Source organism: Brassica napus, chromosome A6 (assembly GCF_020379485.1).
Source record: "Brassica napus cultivar Da-Ae chromosome A6, Da-Ae, whole genome shotgun sequence".
Lineage (NCBI taxonomy): Eukaryota > Viridiplantae > Streptophyta > Magnoliopsida > Brassicales > Brassicaceae > Brassica > Brassica napus.
In genome coordinates, this window is record NC_063439.1 from 11000583 (window position 1) to 11018985 (window position 18403).

Consider the following 18403-nt stretch of genomic DNA (forward strand, 5'->3'; position numbering starts at 1 on the left):
ACTTCCTTCAAAATGCCTCGTTCTAGTTAGAGTTGTACATTACTTTATATATTAGACTCTCATTTGTCTAATTTCCAATGTGGAACTTAGATTGACATCTCACATTCTCCCCCTCAAGGTAAGGACCACACTCATCTCGTGTATTCTTACTTCAGCGGATTATCTTGGCACCACTTTGTACCAGTAATCGCAGGGCTTTCCTTTGAGAATGTGTCTTTCATAACATCTCATTCCTTTCTCCCACAACATCACAGGTTACATGATATTTTGACGTTTCTGCCATAGACCTTCTCTTCCACTTTGAAGAGGCTCATTCTTATTTTAAGGGTATTTTGGTCTTCTTGCAGAATCTCGTCAAACCGCTCTGATACCAATTGTTGGGATTGCAAAATCCCATGTCCAACTCTATATTGTCTGATTAGTACGATATTGTCCACTTTGGGCGCAAGAGGCAGGTCCGCATGGATTTACTTTTGGACTTCCTCCAAAAGGCCTCGTTCTAATTAGAGATGGACATCACTTTATATATTATACTCTCATTTGTCTAATTTTCAATGTGGGACTTAGATTGACATCTCACAGAAAGACCCCTTTCCTATTAATTTGTTTTCCTTCTTCGGAGTGGTTGCTTTGTTTCGAAAATTTATGGGTTAATTTGATCCATTTTCATGAACAGTCAAATCCCTATCCAAAGTATAGGCATGGGCATTTCGGGTATCGGTTCAGGTATTTCGATATTTCGGGTTTCAGGTAGTTCGGGTAGAGGGGTAGAGGATCCATTTACTACTTGACCTATTTTCGGTTCGGATACTAAAATTAAGAACCGGAAAATATCCAGAAAAACATCGGTTCTCATTCGGTTCCGGTTTGGATTTGGGTAGTTCGGATAATTCGGATAAAATATCGGTTATTTAGGATAAAATATCAAATAATTAGGATGATTTAAATAAGAAGTTTGGATATTTCGGATTAGTTTGGATATTTCAAATAAAACTATCCAAATAGTTTCAGATACTTTCGGGTAGTTCAGATACTTTACAATAATTTAGTTATTCTCAATTATTTTCGGATACTTTTAATAGATTTTTCAATTAAAAATATATATTTAGTTATGTTATATGTATATATAATTAATATTTTTATATATTTGGGTACCCGTTCGATTCTCGGTTCGGTTTTTTCGGATATAGAAATATAGAAACCATTTGGATATTTGAGGGTTTCAGTCCGGTTTTGGGTATTTCGGTTCGGTTCGGATTCCGTTCTTTCATTTACTGTAATCCAAATCTGAAAACTAATTCGATTCCATTTGTGAGCAATTGGGCTCGTCAATTGGGCTCGACAATTGGGCTCGTCAATTGGCTGATATCTAACGAAATGGCCCATTGGGCCGTATCTTGATAGTCTTTCGCTTTTTGCGACGAAGAGGCTCCTTTTCCGGTGGGAGACGAACTGGATTGCTCGGCTCATAATCTGACCTTTTCAGTGTTTCTGCTTGATCTTGTTAACTGTTCAATAATGGCGGTGGCGACGAGCCTCGCTTCGCTTCTGGAGAAGCTCAAAGTGGAGGATCCGTATCTTACACCGCGAAATTGGGAATCCTTACATTCCGAGAACGGCCGATTTCCTCCAACTCGTGCTTCCGTTTCCAATTCTACTTCGTCTTCTTCCTCTGTCTGTGTAAGTTTAGTGCCACAACGATTATTTTAAGCTTTTCCTGTGTGGTAATAGGAACTTGCATCATTTCGCTCTTGTGTGAATATCTTTTTTGGATAGAAAACCTAATAATGGATTTGGTAAAATATCAATTATATTTAGGTGACCTTTATTGATTTGGTTTGTGAATTCAGTAAAGTGCTCGTTATAAAGTGTGAGTTGGGGGGGGGGGGCAAATCATTTCTCTGGGGAACATTGGAAACCTTGGTGTCCTGAGATTATGTTAGTATTGGCAACTTGTTATTGAGAGTAATGAAATATCTCTAGTGCTTTAAAACGAGACGTATATAGTCCTCTCTTAGTCTAGCTCTTGCTATGAAATAGCGTGTTATCAAGTGATAAAAGTTTGTATATTGATTACATTTTTGTTTCTTGTAACAGGAATCAAGCTTGGTTAGGTTGGCGTTGAATGCTCTGCAAGGTGTCGAGTCGTCTCTTATTAGCATAGAGAAGCTCTCTTCTCTGTTATGCTCTGACCCAGCTGACAGGACCACCCACACAATTCCCAGCTTGTGGCATCGGTTGTCAAGCACTAATGCGTTGGGACAGATTCTTAGAAACATAGGCTGCTTTGGTTCTTTGGTTTTTCTTCTCCATAAGTTTGTAGACTATTTCACAAGCGTGAGGTTCGATGTGGAAACAGCTGTTCAGGGACAGGGGAGCTATAAAGTGGGTAAAAATGAAGAAGCCAGTAATAAGAGCCGCTATACTCTTGTTAATCAGGCTTTTGCTATTGCTGTGAGAAAGGTCCTAGAAGGCTATATATCTGGACTGGATACATTGTGCGCATCAATAGAACTGAGGCGTGCTTCGAACATTGTTGATGGGTCTGAAAATGGTTCCTCTTGGCGTGGCTGCCTTACGAATGTTGTTCATCCAAAGATAACATTACTGGAAGTTTTTCTTCATACTAGAGACTTACGAACACAGATTGAAGCTCTTGCGAGCATATGTGGTTTGTATGATGTTTCCCTATCTTATTGTGGCTCTCCTTGGGAATGTTTGATTACTGAAGCAACCGTGCGATTTCATGGGTTCTACAGAGGAAGCGACCTGCTTACTTACTTGTATTCACAACTTAAGGTCAGGCTAAAATAGAATTCTACTGTAGTAATCATTCTCTTCGTTTTTATTTTTTGGTTTTCTTTCCTGTTGCTCATAGTTATCAGCTAATGTAGCCTAGAGACACCTTCTGTGTCAGTTATTTCTCATTTACATTTCAGTGATGGAAGGGTTGCGTCATTAAATTTTGCATCTCTGTACTCTCAAAGGCTAGCAGTACTCCTCCTGGTTTTACAGTTTTAAAGAAATTTGAAAGACAGACATTATAGAATTCTATGATTCTGTTGATGGATCATTTGATATGGTGATTGACCTTCCAAGTTATGCTTAAAGTAGGTGATATACATAGCTTGATGAGTGTGGAATTCACATTCGGTTAAACGATTTATAGTTAGCCAGGACTTTGTACAATTTAAATATTTTCTTCTGACTATCTTTTCCCAATATATTTCGTTGTAGGTTGCTGATCCTGCTCACAGTGCTATGCTTAAATTTTTGTTCCTAAAAGCTTGTGAGCCATATTGCGAGTTTATAAGATCTTGGATATTTAAAGCCGAACTTAACGATCCTCATAAGGAGTTCATTATGGATTGCGCCAGTGAATCGACATCATTTTCTTGGAATAAGCCTGGCATCTCCCCACTGAAGAAGGTCAGGGTAATATTCTATTCTCGTTTTCGGCATCTTTGATTTTAGTATCTTTAAACCATTGATAGCAGATTGGTTTCATTTCTGCACTCTAGGAGCAAGAAGTAGGGCTTCTTCCATGTTTCTTGGATGGCTTCTTGGTACCTATACTAAGGGCCGGTCAACAGCTCCAAGTAATTACAAAACTTCTTGAACTGTGTAATCCTGCATGTGGACACAGAACTTTCGCAGATCTTCTTCCCTGTTGGACATATTATTCCTCTACTAGTCTAGTGGACCCATCTCCAATAACTTTCAGTAAATTGCATATAGAAGTGATGATACAGAAAAGAAAGGATTACTACAGAAGATTGCAAGAAAAACTTGGTGATCCTTCAAAAAAGTTTGAACTGTTCCTTGGACAGGTATCGTGCTTCTTTTGATTATTATTTACCAATTATTAGCTTTTGCTCTTATTTACAAAGCTTTAGTTTTTTGGTTGATGTGTCATTGTGCTCTCATTGCTATGCTAGCTCTGACTTTACTCGTTTTATTGGTCATATGTGGTTTTACTCGGTCGTGAAATCAGTTTTACCTAGGTACTTTGGTATCTGACTACTAGTTCGTTTAATTATTCTCTGTAATGTGGTGTAGTTCTTTATTATGAGAATTGTATATTCCGAACGAGATTTTTATACTACATTATAAAACTATGATATCAAAATCATTATCAAGAGGAGTCTCTCTGATATAGTAGGCAGCTGTCTAATTTAAATAAGACCTTGTGTTGCATATACGTGGAGATCTTAAATGCATGCTACATCATTAGCGTCACTTTGCGTCTCATTCTAGCATCAGTTTTGCATTTGAAGCTATCGAGCAATTATTTCTGCACAATTTTTCTTTTGTTTTATCTAGTATTGACATTTTAATTTTAGGTTCCTGGAGCAATATCTTTGCCAATATCCTGTCGTGACGGAGAAATAATTGAGAGAAGTTCCGTTTATTTCACACTTGATGAGAGTTTACTAATTCCTTCAACAGTGACAATGGACTTGACCAGGTAATCTTCCTGATTATATCAATCATATACCTCCATCCTGCGTGAACTGATGACATTTTCTTGGGGTTTCAGGGACCAGAATGGTTCAGATTCAGATGACCAGAAAACAGAAAACAGATGGTTTTCAGAGATAGATGTGTCATGCTCATCTGAATGTTCATCGACAAGGGACTCTTCAGAAGAATCCGATGTTGGACTCCTTGATTCACAAAGTACGTTGATGGGACCTTCACAAAATTATTTATCAGCTCTACGTTTCTCTGTTGCCTCCGATAGAAATTGTAATCAGAATTTGGTTCAGCATAGTGAAACGGGTTTTATAGACAATAATTTGGTGAGGAAGGCTGAGAAGGCAGATACTCATCGTCAGTGGATGGACACTGAGCCAGAAGAGTCAGCTGAAGAATGTGAGGATGAGAAATCTGGTGGGCCTCTTTCTATTAAGTCATGGCCCCTTGGTGGACTACCTAGGAATCCATTTTGTGTTGATAAGTACGCGGAAGATAACAGAGAATATCCACGAAGTGATTCAGGAGCTAAGATGGAACAAAGACACTTAATGAACACTGATGATAGCACACTATTATTAAATAATATTCCCATGGGCGGTAGTTATTCGAAGCAGGAGAGAAACCATGATATGCTGAAAAACAGTTCCTCAACAAAATTGTGGAAAGACACAAAGGTAAGCTACCCTTACGAGGTGCTCAGCATGAACCCTGTTCTGAGATGTGATTTCTTGGACAAGCATGGAAACATAAACAGGAGGGACCAGGGGAAATTATTGCCTTTGTTTGATTTCTCTGTGGTGGATAACCCTTCCAAAACATGTGTTGCCAGGATACCTGTAGGATTCCCTGTTGATTTTCACGTGGAATCCCACAATTCTCTGACTGCTAGAAAGAGTCTTTCCCATGCCAACCAAGAATGTGAGATACATAGGTTTGATGATGAAGACCCTAAAGTTTCTAGCAGTCATTTATCTTCGGGTTTGCAAGGTTGTGTTGAAGAAAAAAAATCAAATGCAGTTGGTGGAAGTAGATGGGAGGGTATGCTTCTCAAATCAAATAAACCCGAAACGAGTGCATTTAGTGATCGCAGAGAGAACACCTCTGGCTCATTTGAACTGCCACTTGATTTTGTTATAGACAAGTGTCTACTGCAGGAAATACTTCTTCAGTATCCTTCTCGTGATTTATAATTCAACATTTGGCAGCATTTTAGGGGTGTTTTTCTCATGATAACATGACTATTCATATATCAAATTTCTCTTAACAGACAAAAAGATATAACTTTGTCAGTAAGCTAGCTATCAAGTTGCTCGAAGAAGGATTTGGCTTGCAAGAACATCTCCTAGCTCTACGCAGATATCACTTTATGGAACTAGCAGACTGGGCTGATGTATTTGTTGTGTCCCTATGGCATCATGTAAGTCTTGGTTACAATCTTTTTTATTGTGACGATTTATTTTAACATCTATAGGTAATTTATGTATACATATTTTCTCTTATGGATTTCCAGAAAGGGCTTGTTACGGAGGCAGATAAGAAAATAGCAGAAATCCAAGGGTTTTTAGAATCTTCACTTCAGAGATCATCATGTGAACGAGACATTTGTAAGGACAGGTTGTTTTTGTACAAAAGACAAGGCTCAATGCATCTTCCTCCATCAACCATTGGTATGGTCTTCCACATCGCAAATTTATTCATTATGTCTGTTGAACTGTTAATTGATACTGCTGTGTGCAAATTTGCAGGAGTGCGTTCTTTTGATTTCCTAGGGTTGGGGTATCGAGTTGACTGGCCAATCAGTATGATTTTAACATGTGATGCGCTGAAAGCATATGCTGATGTATTTAGCTTTCTTGTTCAATTGAAACTAGCAGCCTATGTATTAACTGACGTCTGGTGTTCACTGAAGGTATAGGTTCGGCTTTGTTGATAAGCTGCTTGTGACATTTCTTGTAGTAGCACTATTCGTCTTCTGGGATTTTGATGGCACAGTGACATGTACCGTCCTTTCAGGATATACGACATACGATGCATGAAAATAAAGAGGGGATAGCGAAGCAAGAACTCCGGTGGTTAAAGATGTTGATGAAACTAAGGTAAATTTATATATAAAAGCTTCATATTTACATAATGTCTTGGTGACTCATTGAGCTAGGTGTCCATATGTCTTCTGGCGCATATGTCTATGTCTTCTGGCGCATGACCATTTATAAAAGTAACAGAAAGCATTGATTTCATTATATGCAGTACTTTTGAAAATGCTAAATATCTTGTGATAAACATCTCTATTATTTCTTCATCATTATGCTTGTATGATACGGCATATTTTCTGAGATGATGGAGTCTCTATGTTCTCCCTTGGTATCTTTGACACCTTTCTTTATTGTTCCAGGCATCAGATCAACCATTTTGTATCAACACTACAGCAATATGTACATTCGGAATTGTCTCACGTATCATGGGCCAAGTTACTTCATTCCCTGAAGCATAAGGTGGGGGCATATGTACACTTTACAGTTTATTTGATTAAAATAGAAATATTTTTCTGGCCTGCTGAAATGTTAGGTTACCTAAAATTAGGATTCTTTCTTTCAAGCGAACTTCTGTCACTAAAGCTTTATTGTTACTGGTTTGACATCATCACTTATCTACTCTAAAACTAAAGTGCATAGTGCAACCTTTAATTGCGACTTCAGTGGAGGTTTCTGCTTTTATTGGTTTCCTGCATTAAGTGTTTTTGTTTTTTTGTTTTTTTTCAGGTCAAGGATATAATGGATCTTGAGTCTGTGCATATGGCTTATCTAAGTGAAGCTCTGCGCATGTAAGTCTTGTTTTTTGCTATCAGCTTCAAAAGTGTCGTGCCAGTGTAATTTAACTGACCTCCTCATCTGGTGCTCTTTGGAAATACAATCATATAATATAACTGAACGTAATCAAACGCTTGCAGATGTTTTCTATCTGATGAAACCCGAGTCATATCAAACACCATAGAGAACATCTTACAATGCGCACTGGACTTCCGGTCTTGTCTTGCTGGAGGCATTCAAAATACAGCTCGAGTTCCAAATGATTCATGGACGAAAACGCTAGGCATAAACACATCTCAGGTAAAAGAAGAAGATATTATAATAAGATACGCTGTCCAGTTTTGTTGCTTGAGCTTGAGTTTATATTAATATTAACATTGAACAGGTGATAGTGGTGAAGCAGAAGTTTGAGAAAGAGTTGAAGAATCTGCATTTGTGTCACCTGAAATCACCAGAACACGAGAGGTCTGGCCTCTCTCGCTTCAGGGAATGCCTCAATTTCAACCTCTTTTATTCAGATATCATTCATGATTCCAACATCTTCACTCTTGTTCCTTAGAAACCAATGCATGATACTTAACATTCAAATTATTACTCATCGGGAACAATAAACCGTAAAACCCAAACCAAGCCGACCTTGTGAAAGCAATATACAAAAACAAAAGGAATCAATGAGCAGTGAACCTAAAGAGCATAACATGCAAGTAGCTCTCTCCAGGGTTCACAATCTGCGACGGGAAATTCTTGTGGTTCACGGAATCGGGGAACCCTTGCGTTTCCAGACACAACCCTGCGTACTTCTTATAAACCGCGTTCCCTTTCCCGACAACACTTGTCAGCAGATTACTCGTGTAGAACTGAACACCTGGCTGGTTCGTCCACAGCTCCATCTTCCTCCCGGTCACTTTCTCCGACACGACAGCGGTTTTCCTAAGATGCTTCCCCACAATCCCGTCGATGACGTAGTTGATGTCGTACCCGCCGGGTAATTCTTGGATCCGGCTTCCGATCTCGCGGGGCTCGAGGAAGTCGTAAGGAGTTCCTTTGATTGAGGTGATTTCGCCGGTGGGGATGAGTTCTTCGTCGACCGGAGTTATTTTTTTGGCGAGAAGCTGGATTTTGTGGGAGAGGATGTCGCCGGAGTTGTGGCCGTGGAGGTTCCAGTATGTGTGGAGGGCTAAGTTGATCGGTGTGGGTTTGTTGAGTGGCTTTGCTTCCATTTTCAAAGCTAGTTTGTTTTCTCCGATCAACATGTACGTCACTTTCACCGTCACATTCCCGGGGAAACCTGCCAAATTTAATTTTTATAGTTCTATTAAAGTCTCTGCCAATAATTTATAGTTCTGTGAATGACAACATGAAAGTCTGTGCCAATAAATTCATTCTTTCCACTGTTAAATTTCAGTTAACTTAAACCACCCAAGGATTAATACATTTTGGATTAATCTCCCAAAAATGTAAATATGTAAACTCGATTATAAATATTTTGCTTTTGAAAAATAAGATATTTTGATTGTTGTAAGTTGAAAAAGTAATATAACGCAACATTTTTTCAGTTTTAATGCCGCTTTGTTAATTTCATTAAAATATGTTTTGAAGAATAATTAATTTCATAAACTGATAACACGATCTATGTATTTTTAAAGTTATAAATATAGATCGTATTACCCTCTTCACCGTCGAAACTGTGGTATATGAAAGTGATGTGACTTGTGGGAACGTAGTTTTCGACTGACCAAATCACATCGCCGAATCCCTTTGTACCACCTGAAATAACCATCAATAACATTTTTATATCTGATTGAAAAGATATATTTCAAAAATAATCAACTGAAAAAGAGGTACCATGAAGGGTGTTATGGCCTTCGTTGGGATCGGTCTTGTACAATTGACCATTTAATTCGAACTTAGCACCTCCAATTCTATTAGCCACTCTTCCCACAATTGCCCCAAAATAAGTTGTATCATTCTAATATAAAAAAATCCAGAAATACGTAAATTATAAAGAATTGTCGTTTTCGAAAAAATATATAACGCCTACAAGTGGACTCACCACTAGTGAGATTATAATATAAAGTAAATAAAAAGAAAGCGATCATTTTTAATTAATGAAGACATTGAAATACGTGACGATAAGTAAGGTGCTTTTGAGCCGAACATCCAGTTCTATCCAAACCGCATATATGTTTTTCACCAAAAAGTTATAACATGAAAAAACAAAGAAAAGATATATTACCTTGTAAGCATCAACAGTATCAAATCCAAGAACAACATCATCTTGCTTTCCTGAATCACATTTGAAGAAAAACAAAATCAGATCTAAATCAGAAAATGGGAAGAGAAGAGAGAAGATAAGGGAGAGAGAGAGAAAGAGAGAGAGACCATGTCTGTCTGGGAGAAGAAGAGAGATCATAACAGCACCATAGTTAGTGAATGTAACAGACAACTTTCCTCTGGTGAGCTTATAGGTTTTGATCTGTTTAGAGACACTGTAGTTAACAAAACATGACAACAACAACACCAATACAGTCACAACGTGCAAAGACAATTGCTTGTTCGCCATTTTCTCCAGATCGATTAAAATTGATGAGTGAGAGTAATGCGAGAGAAATGGAGAGAGAGAGAGAGAGAAATTGAAAGTTTGGATTTTTCTCCTTGTACTGTGTGTATGTATTTGTATCCTATTTATAATTTTATACTAGCCTGTAAATGAGAGAGATGAGATTATTATCCGAGACTTTTCAAAAAATTTGGTTGTAATTTCAATTTGTTAGAAGATATTTTAGTTGACTTTTATATTTTGGGATTTATTTCTTATTTCTTAAACCTTATTTCTCTTATATATATTATCATTAATAGGTTCAAAACTCACCACTGTGTTCCTTGGAAAGTTATCAACTCACAAAACTTTAAAATAAAAATGAATATATATTTTGTTTTTAGTTATACTATATTTTGGCGATTTTTTTAAAGGTGTATATTCGACTATGTTTTGTTTTACTTTTCTTTTGAGTTGGATATACCATGCGTAAATGCATTCACGGACTTGTGGTACACGCTTTTTTCTTTCAATGGATAAATTTCTTGAAATTGATTTGTTATTAAATATTCTTTTTGAAAGTATATCGTAAGTCGTAACTAATATTTCTTGTTTCTTTAAATGGAAACCAATTTGTAAATCAAATCTGTTACTCTTCAAGCAGTTTACCCCAAGTACGTGGCCTCATTATTTACTTTTTGTTCTTAGAAAATAGAAGAATTGAGATAATAATTATATTTTGATTTAGATTTTAGAGTCTGGAAGTGGTTAAGGTAATAAGAAAATAGAGAATTGAGAAAATATAACATATTGAACTTGTCTCGGTTAAACTTTAAAAATTTTAGGCCATTTAAAACGTGTTTTACCTTTTTGTAATAGAAAAAATAGTAAATTAAATTTTAAAAAGAAATCAAAGTCCGAAAATAGAGCAGATCAGACTTTTGAAACCTAGACAAAAGGGATAAGATGCAAAGACTCTCCCGTAAATATAGCTACCTCAAGCATGACTCGTCTGATTTAATATTTGTGGATGAGAACGATAACGCTAGACTTATCATATTATTCTTCGTTCCCCCTTTCTAGAAAATAAGCTTGTGTTTACCATTCAAATTTCTTAAAGAACTAATCAAATTGTATGCTTCATTTTAATTTTACTATATACTTCAAATATATAAGTTGTACTTAATCTAAGAAACCAACTTTTTGCATATTTAGTTTCATATTATACTAAACATTTCGCTTCTTATAGAAATAGCCACAAATATTGCTTTACTAAAATATCCTGCGTATGTCAGTTAAAAGACATCAAAAGCTTTTAGATGTAAACGTAAAATTTTATAAAAAAGTAGTAGAGTATTTTATTTTGAAATAATAGTCTATGACTAAATGGAAAATCAAATTCATATATTCTTGGATTTTAAAAAATAAAAGAAAACTTTAAACAGCAAATTATACTAGAGAATGCAAGTGATTTTAAGATAGTTATGTCCTTTAATTTTGTTTAGGATCTAACTGGTAACCATCAAAGAAACATTACGAACGGATAGGAAAAAACAGATAAGAATAACATTATAGGAAAGATTAATTATTCCTTATAAAATTTAGTGAAGGACAAATTTATTTTATATAATGTTTTAAATTGATCTGGATTCTGAACCAATTTTTTTCTGAGTCACTGGGTCACTAGGTCGACCATTGTTGAACCGCATGTCAATAGATTAAAAAATTGTAATATATATGAACATAATATTCTTAATCATTGAAAATATAAGATGATATCAAGTTTTGTACAAAATATAACTAAATATTAAATTTCAATTTTCAGTTACCATAAAATAAATCATTTGATTAATTTTTAATAACAAATAAGAACTTTGGCTAAAAATAAAATAATTAATTAAATAAGAATTATTATAAAATTAATTTTTATAATAGCTTTTCAATAACAAAATAAAATAATAGTGTAACAATTTCATATGAATAAATTTTGGTTTTCTTTATTATCATTTTTTTCAAATAACATAGTATAACTTTCGTCAAAGTCTAGAGAATCACAAATTTTCTGGTTTATTCAATTTTCTGTAATAGTAAAAGTGTATTAAAATTTTATACAATTTTTTAATAAATATTATAAAAATTGGGTTTTTACCAAGTTAACCGGTGTCGGGTCATGGGTTAATGCTAGGTTTTTGGGTTGTTACTGGGTTTTTAGTTAAGAGTTTTTCCTTAATACTGAATCATGTTATTTACGTATCACTAAGGTTACCGATTATATCCTGAACAGATTAGTCATTACGTGAATGCAATGCTTGGTTTATGGCAAACCAAAGGGAGGAACAAGGTAGAACCACCATCTAACGCATACCAGGGAACCTTCCAGAGTTACCGACATTCATTTGTCGTGTGGATGGATCATGAAAAAATAATGATGAAACCACAAGTGAAGTGGGTTTTATCCTAAAATTACAAGATGGATCAATAGTTTTACTCGGCCTCCAAGACTACCATAAGCAAATTTCGCCTCTACACACTATACTTAAGAGTTTTGTATGGGCTTTGAAAGGTTTATCTCGCCATCAGCGTTATTGCAACCAATTTGTTATGGACTCAAGAATTAGTCAAAATGATAACTACACCTAAAGATTGACCAATCATTGCAGCTGAACTTAGTGAGTTTAAAACCCTATGAAATGTCTACTTAGACGGCAAAGTAGTCTACCAGACCAGATTGAGTAACATTCACGTTGCAAGACATGCTCGGACAAGAAATTATGTTTTCTCTTATGTTACCACTTCAGTCCCTTATTGGATGATACTAGCAATTCGCTTTTTGCGGATACATACTAAGATTCAGCTTTGTATGTTCATTGTGATTAAAAAAGAATTATGTCCTAAGGCATGGCTTGGTATCCCCAACAAGAAATGAAAATTTTCATTTTCTTCCTTTTTCTCTTAAAAGTTGTTGTTATATTTGGTATATCTCGAAATAATGAGAATAAGATGTAAATAAAACTGTTTCAAATGTTTTCAAAATCATTTGTTAGTCAAGGAGACTATAATATTTAGAAGTAAATAGAACATTGTGTTTTTTTTTCTTCGAACGGCTATTCTATTACTCAAATCAAATTTGAGGTGGTATGGAGAACCAAACTGAAACATAATAATCAATATAGTACATGTCCCTATGAAAGGATCTTTCTATCTTATCTAATGAATCAAACAATACTTTTCAATAAGAAGAATAAACACAATCGAGAACTTTGTGAATCTATTTTTCAGCTTCATCAGCTCTTTCAGTTTAGGGGAAAAGTTAGGTCATGCTTCTGGATCTTGAATCATCGAGACTAAGGTGTCAAAATCCTGAATAGCTGTAGCATGCACTCCAGAAGGCCTCGAACTCCAAGTGAAATGGTGAAATTCTTCTACGTTGATTTCTTGCTCCGGATAACTGAGTTTCTCCTTACCGGAAACATATAATCAAAAGTCATTAGGGTCGGTCCATTGCCACAAGTGAAAATCTGTCACTTCCATTTATGAAAGGTAAATTTTAGTTTGTCAAAAGATGAAATCTAAATTAAATCCCAAATTTGATAGTAGATATATAGTCCAAATTGATTTTTTTGACAAATATAATCAAAATTGATAAAATTCAGAGAATTGCAAATATATATATCAGTAACATACATGAAATCTTATAATCGCTAACTTTGAATCTGTAGTAGCAATTTAATATCAACAAACAAATACTGACGTTGTATGAATCCCCTCAAGAGAAGACATTAAAAGCTTGACCAGTTCTAGCAACCTTGATGAAGACATCTTCAAGAGTTGTGTCCGCAAGTCCCCAAGCAAAGACGGTAAAATTGCTCTTTGCCTTTTCCACCGCTTGAAACACCTCTGAGATCCGAACGTCCTCTTTTGGGAGCTCAAACTTCTGAGTCCCAGCGATGTGATATATCTTCTTGGCGTTTGGAGACACATCTTGAATCAGCTTCTCCACGTCTCCCTCGTGTTCTGAGGATGTTGTCATTGTAAACACATAAGATCCACCGTACCTTCCCTTGAGCTCTTTTGGGTTGCCAATGCATTGCAAGCTTCCGTCTACAAAAATACCCAATCTGTCACAAAGAAACTCTGCCTCTTCCATGGAATGAGTTGTGAGGATGATGGCAGTGTTTTGCTTTGCACGCTTGATGACTGTCCATAGGTTCTTTCTCGAAGCTGGATCAAGTCCTGTGCTTGGTTCATCCATATAAACCACCTTCAGAGGGAGACAAAAGAAATGATGAAAAGCTTGTTAAGATTGAAAGAACTTAGTGTACTACTTCTAAAAAGCCTAACTCAGACACAATAGCGTACCTTAGGGTTTCCGATAAGTGAAATGGCAACACTGAGCCGTCTTTTCATACCTCCACTGTATTTCCCAGCAGGTTTATCACCAACTCCTCCGTGGAAAAGGTTGACACTCCTAAGAGACTCTTCCACAGCCTAATATAACGAAATTGACGTTTTGGTAACTTATGGACTAATACAGAATGGAAGTAAGATTGGTTACATACTTGGGTGAGATCAGAGCCTTTGAGGTTCTTTAGTCTCCCGTAAAACAGCAGATGTTCCCTTCCTGTCAGCGTCTCCCAGAGCAAACTGATACACAGCAAACAATAAGAGAATTATAACGCAGCTACACTATTACTGTCTATAATAGAACAATGAGAGATTGCTTATAGTCAAGAATTACTCGTGCTGAGGGCATACGCCCATGCTGGTGTATACTCTGTCCATATCACTGCATATATCCAAACCTTGGACAAGCCCTGTTCCGGATGTTGGTTTCAGGAGCCCAGTCATCTGGTCAGAAAAAGACGGTTAAATATTACAACAGTTACAGGAATAGAATCTCAACTAAACTAAAGCACAAAAATTACTGACCATATTGATGAAGGAGGTTTTGCCAGCACCATTAGGCCCTAACATGCCAAAACATTCTCCTGAAGGCACAGCGAGGGATAATCCACGCACTGCCATTTTTGGTGGGTTCCCATCCCTACCTGGATACACCTTCTTCAGGTTGTCACAAACAATGGCATGGCTTGTGCTATCCTCAAGCATCAACTTCTCAACCTTTTCTATCTGATTTTAACCATTGTTTTCGTCAGTGCCTGAATAATCAAGAACATGAAATACATGGTGAATCCATTTGTCGTCGTACCTCCTGAGTGACATCTGGTTTTTCCATTTCAACGAAGACTTTGGAGCCTTGCCTCTGCAGACTAGGCTTCCGCATAGAAGGGGATTTCTTGAAAGGGGTTTTCAAGAAGAACAAGGGGTCTTTTCCGGATGAAACAATCTTATCGATATAGTATGCTGCAATGAGTGCGAGAAACCACTCGACGATGATGATGTAGAAAACTTCATCCATTGCACTATCACTGAAGTCTTTCCACTTCATCCCATCTGCCCCTCTCAAGTTTCCTTGGAAAGCAAATTGTGCAAACTCATAGAGGCCACGGTATAAGGAGAAGCCAGGATACAACTCCATGAAAATAATCCAGCCTCCTGTAAAAGTAGTGTTGATTTGCAATCGTAGTAAGTTGTGAGAATAAACACATAAACGAGTGTACTAAATACTGCTCTTCAAGTTAGTCTCAATAACTTACTAGGAAATGATGAATCTTGAATCAGAAACTGGAACAGAAACGTGCCCAAAAGTCCAGATCCAAACACGTATATGTAAGCAACAACTATCATTTAGACATCACAGGAATCCCGTTAGTTCCTCTAAACCCTCCAACATGTTCTTGATCGAATTCAAGAATTACGTTTGTACCTGTCGATGTTTTGACCTTTGAAAATAATGAAGAAACTAGAAAGCAAAGGGCGATTTGCAGATTTACATAAAGAAAATAGAAAACAAATTGGAGACTGTAGTCATTAAGCCGAAAGAACTTGAGTCCTGCAAGGAAGCAGCAAATATAACAAGCTTAGAGAGAGGAAACATTTTATATTAGAAACCATAATGTAAGAACTGTATTGACAGAGAGAGAGAGAGAGAGGCTTCGGTTACCTATTGCTGACCCAAATATCATCAGGCATATAAAATACAACGTGGATATGGTAAGAAAATAGGCGTAAGAAATCATCCAATATGGACCATCTCCTAGCCCATGCATTTTCATTATGATTCTTAGACGCTCCTGTTTCTCATATACCAATGAAGACAAGATCACCTGTGTACAAATGGCACTAAGTATTTCACTTCATATTCTTGTCATTTCCAAGATCTATAGATCGTTTATTCAATAAGGTGAGTATTTGTGGATGAAAGCCTAAAGCAAGCAAACTTACAGGGAAGAGGAGAAGAATAACCCATGTGAAGAAAAGGGGGCCAATTAGAGATGCGATGTCTAGACGAAGGCTAGTTTCTTCTTTAGGCATTTCTTTGACGTATTCGAACAGCATCTTCGTTCCTGAGCCTTGCAGAAACTGAAGGTAAGCATTTGAAACCTGCAGTTTGGTAAAGTGTAGGCATCAGCTCAATCATGAATAGAGTTTCACATGGAAAAGAGCATACTGAAAACGCAATGATGAGGATTTCTTGAGTACATTCGTTATCTTATCTTACCAAATTGACTGAACGGGCAACTCGGACCAACGTAGAAGGCCTGTTTCTTGAATTTTCCTCGTATGTTGAGTTAAACCAGATATGCACATTGAAGTTGTTCCTGTTCGTGTTCAAAAGATCGTATGCTAAGGGAACACGAAAGCAAACAGGAAGAGTCAGAAATATTAAAACATAAATGACGACAGAGAGAAGTTGAATAACAACAACCTGCAGCTATCTCGTTTGCTTTTCCCTCTGGATTTCCTTTCTTATAACCTTTGAATATCACATCATTGACCTCTTTGGAGTTATTTCGCCACAGATTCCATCCTTGAACACATCTCAAGTCTGGTTTTTGACACAACCATTAAGTTAATCAACTGAAACAATATCTAAGAGCTAACATATCTCCTTAATACCTTTCTGAAACTTGAGAGGTCCTACTCCAAATGAGAATGGAAAGGCAGCGTTTGAAATGCACCGAGACTGGATATTGTAGATGGGAAGATCCGAGGCGATCCCTGGATCAAGATAATTGGTGAGCTCTGCCTCAGTCTCTGTGCCCTGATAGATCAAGCTCATAAGACAAACATGCACGCACTTCACAGCGGAAACAAACAGAGAACTTACCAAGACATTATAGGCTAAACCCTGCAAGAGATCAGAGGAGTTCACCGTAACAGAACTTGGAAGCATGTTCTCATAGAAGCCTATGTAACACATGAAGAATGTTGTTACTTCCAGAGAGAACAATTAACAAAGAAGAAGACAAAGAGACATACTTGCTCCAAGGGAATGGTTACTCCCAGTGAAAAGAAAGGTAACAGGACAAGATCCAGTTCTTCTGCAAGATTCACTAGGTAAGCCTATCTCCGGGAGGAAACTGGCACGAACAGCGCGGCTTTCAGGAGGAGGGACTTGTAACAAGGGAGGCCATTGGGGAGGATTGGGGATGGAACAGAAGAATGCTTGATCCGTGGACGAATACTCTATACCGCAAGTCTTGTTTAGGCACTTGCCATTAGCGTTGGTGAGAGTGCATTGACAACCACATTGATTGTCAGCAGAGTTAGTGATCTGGGAATCGAAGAGAGCTTGGATGCCAACTAGAAGGACGCAGAGGTAGAAAGGGATCATGATGAGACGTATATTGCTCCATATGTTCCGTGTCTACACAACACACGCATACAGTAGATTTTTAAGTACAAGCCTTTTTTTTTTTTGAACACCAAGTACAAGTCATTTAACAGAAGCGGTTTTGTTTTGGATTATCTCTTAATTTATAAAATAAGAATTAGATTCTTGAAAGTAAACATCAAACTCTGGGATACTTTCGTCTAATGTATTACTAATTACACTGAAAACATATGTAATGATGTCGCGGGGCGACAAGATCTCCAAATCAAAGTTAACGTTTCTACGTACGTACACGAAACGATACTCTTATCGAATAGGATTCCGTTAATACCTGATAGGATAAGTTTTTACGAAGCAAGGCATTGGCTCTCGTGGAGAAACTTGCAGGACCTGAATCCGCCATTGATGAAGGAAGAAGAAGATTCTATTTCTATTTTACTCTTCTTCTTCTTCTTCTTCGTTTGCTTAATTGCTAGGTTTAGGTTAGTAAATTGAATTTCTGAATTTTTGCCAACTGTTAAATAAGAATCAAGAATCACCGATCTTTGCTTCATATAGCGGGCGGAGAACAGAGACACAGAAACATGTACAGATACGAGAATGCGAAATGACGTTAATACCCTTACGCACACGGTTTATGTTTTCGTTAATTTAGTTATTTTCTCAACAGTATAAATCATTACAATTTAGATTCAAGTATCTATTCTATTAAAACAGAATCATGACCAGTTGATAAAAGGTTATGTCAACTATTTTTATAACCAGATCAAAATTATTATACGTAACTAACTATGCACTACTTTCTATGACTTTTTTTGTAACCATTTTTCAGTTCCAAAA

At 36.8% G+C, this 18403-nt stretch overlaps 3 protein-coding genes across 4 annotated transcripts; 1 reads left to right on the plus strand and 2 right to left on the minus strand.

Moving 5' to 3' along the window:
* The first annotated feature begins 1427 nt into the window (after positions 1 to 1427).
* Positions 1428 to 7898, plus strand: LOC125610312. Of its 2 annotated transcripts, none has more exons than XM_048782654.1 (14): positions 1428 to 1680; positions 2098 to 2799; positions 3238 to 3435; positions 3522 to 3830; positions 4344 to 4468; positions 4541 to 5647; positions 5755 to 5896; positions 5990 to 6146; positions 6225 to 6388; positions 6493 to 6575; positions 6872 to 6971; positions 7239 to 7300; positions 7427 to 7586; positions 7672 to 7898. In XM_048782654.1, exons 1-14 carry the CDS (start codon positions 1519 to 1521, stop codon positions 7843 to 7845), a joined length of 3645 nt encoding a protein of 1214 aa, XP_048638611.1. In that variant the 5' UTR covers positions 1428 to 1518; the 3' UTR covers positions 7846 to 7898. The 2 variants fall into 2 exon arrangements, with proteins under 2 accessions (XP_048638611.1, XP_048638612.1); XM_048782655.1 differs by having other exon boundaries at positions 3238 to 3429.
* On the minus strand, positions 7847 to 9964 carry LOC106347601 (galactose mutarotase). Its single transcript, XM_013787175.2, has 5 exons — positions 9669 to 9964; positions 9523 to 9572; positions 9132 to 9255; positions 8955 to 9053; positions 7847 to 8574 (listed from the first exon to the last, which is right to left on the minus strand). Exons 1-5 carry the CDS (start codon positions 9847 to 9849, stop codon positions 7955 to 7957), a joined length of 1074 nt encoding a protein of 357 aa, XP_013642629.2. The 5' UTR covers positions 9850 to 9964; the 3' UTR covers positions 7847 to 7954.
* Positions 9965 to 13455: 3491 nt separating this feature from the next.
* Positions 13456 to 18121, minus strand: LOC106347602 (ABC transporter A family member 7). The gene is made up of 16 exons (XM_048782656.1): positions 17895 to 18121; positions 17209 to 17596; positions 17057 to 17136; positions 16846 to 16990; positions 16655 to 16774; positions 16448 to 16572; positions 16171 to 16329; positions 15890 to 16052; positions 15653 to 15778; positions 15483 to 15566; positions 15035 to 15381; positions 14755 to 14955; positions 14564 to 14673; positions 14385 to 14469; positions 14185 to 14313; positions 13456 to 14086 (listed from the first exon to the last, which is right to left on the minus strand). Exons 1-16 carry the CDS (start codon positions 17964 to 17966, stop codon positions 13592 to 13594), a joined length of 2829 nt encoding a protein of 942 aa, XP_048638613.1. The 5' UTR covers positions 17967 to 18121; the 3' UTR covers positions 13456 to 13591.
* Between the last annotated feature and the right edge of the window lie 282 nt (positions 18122 to 18403).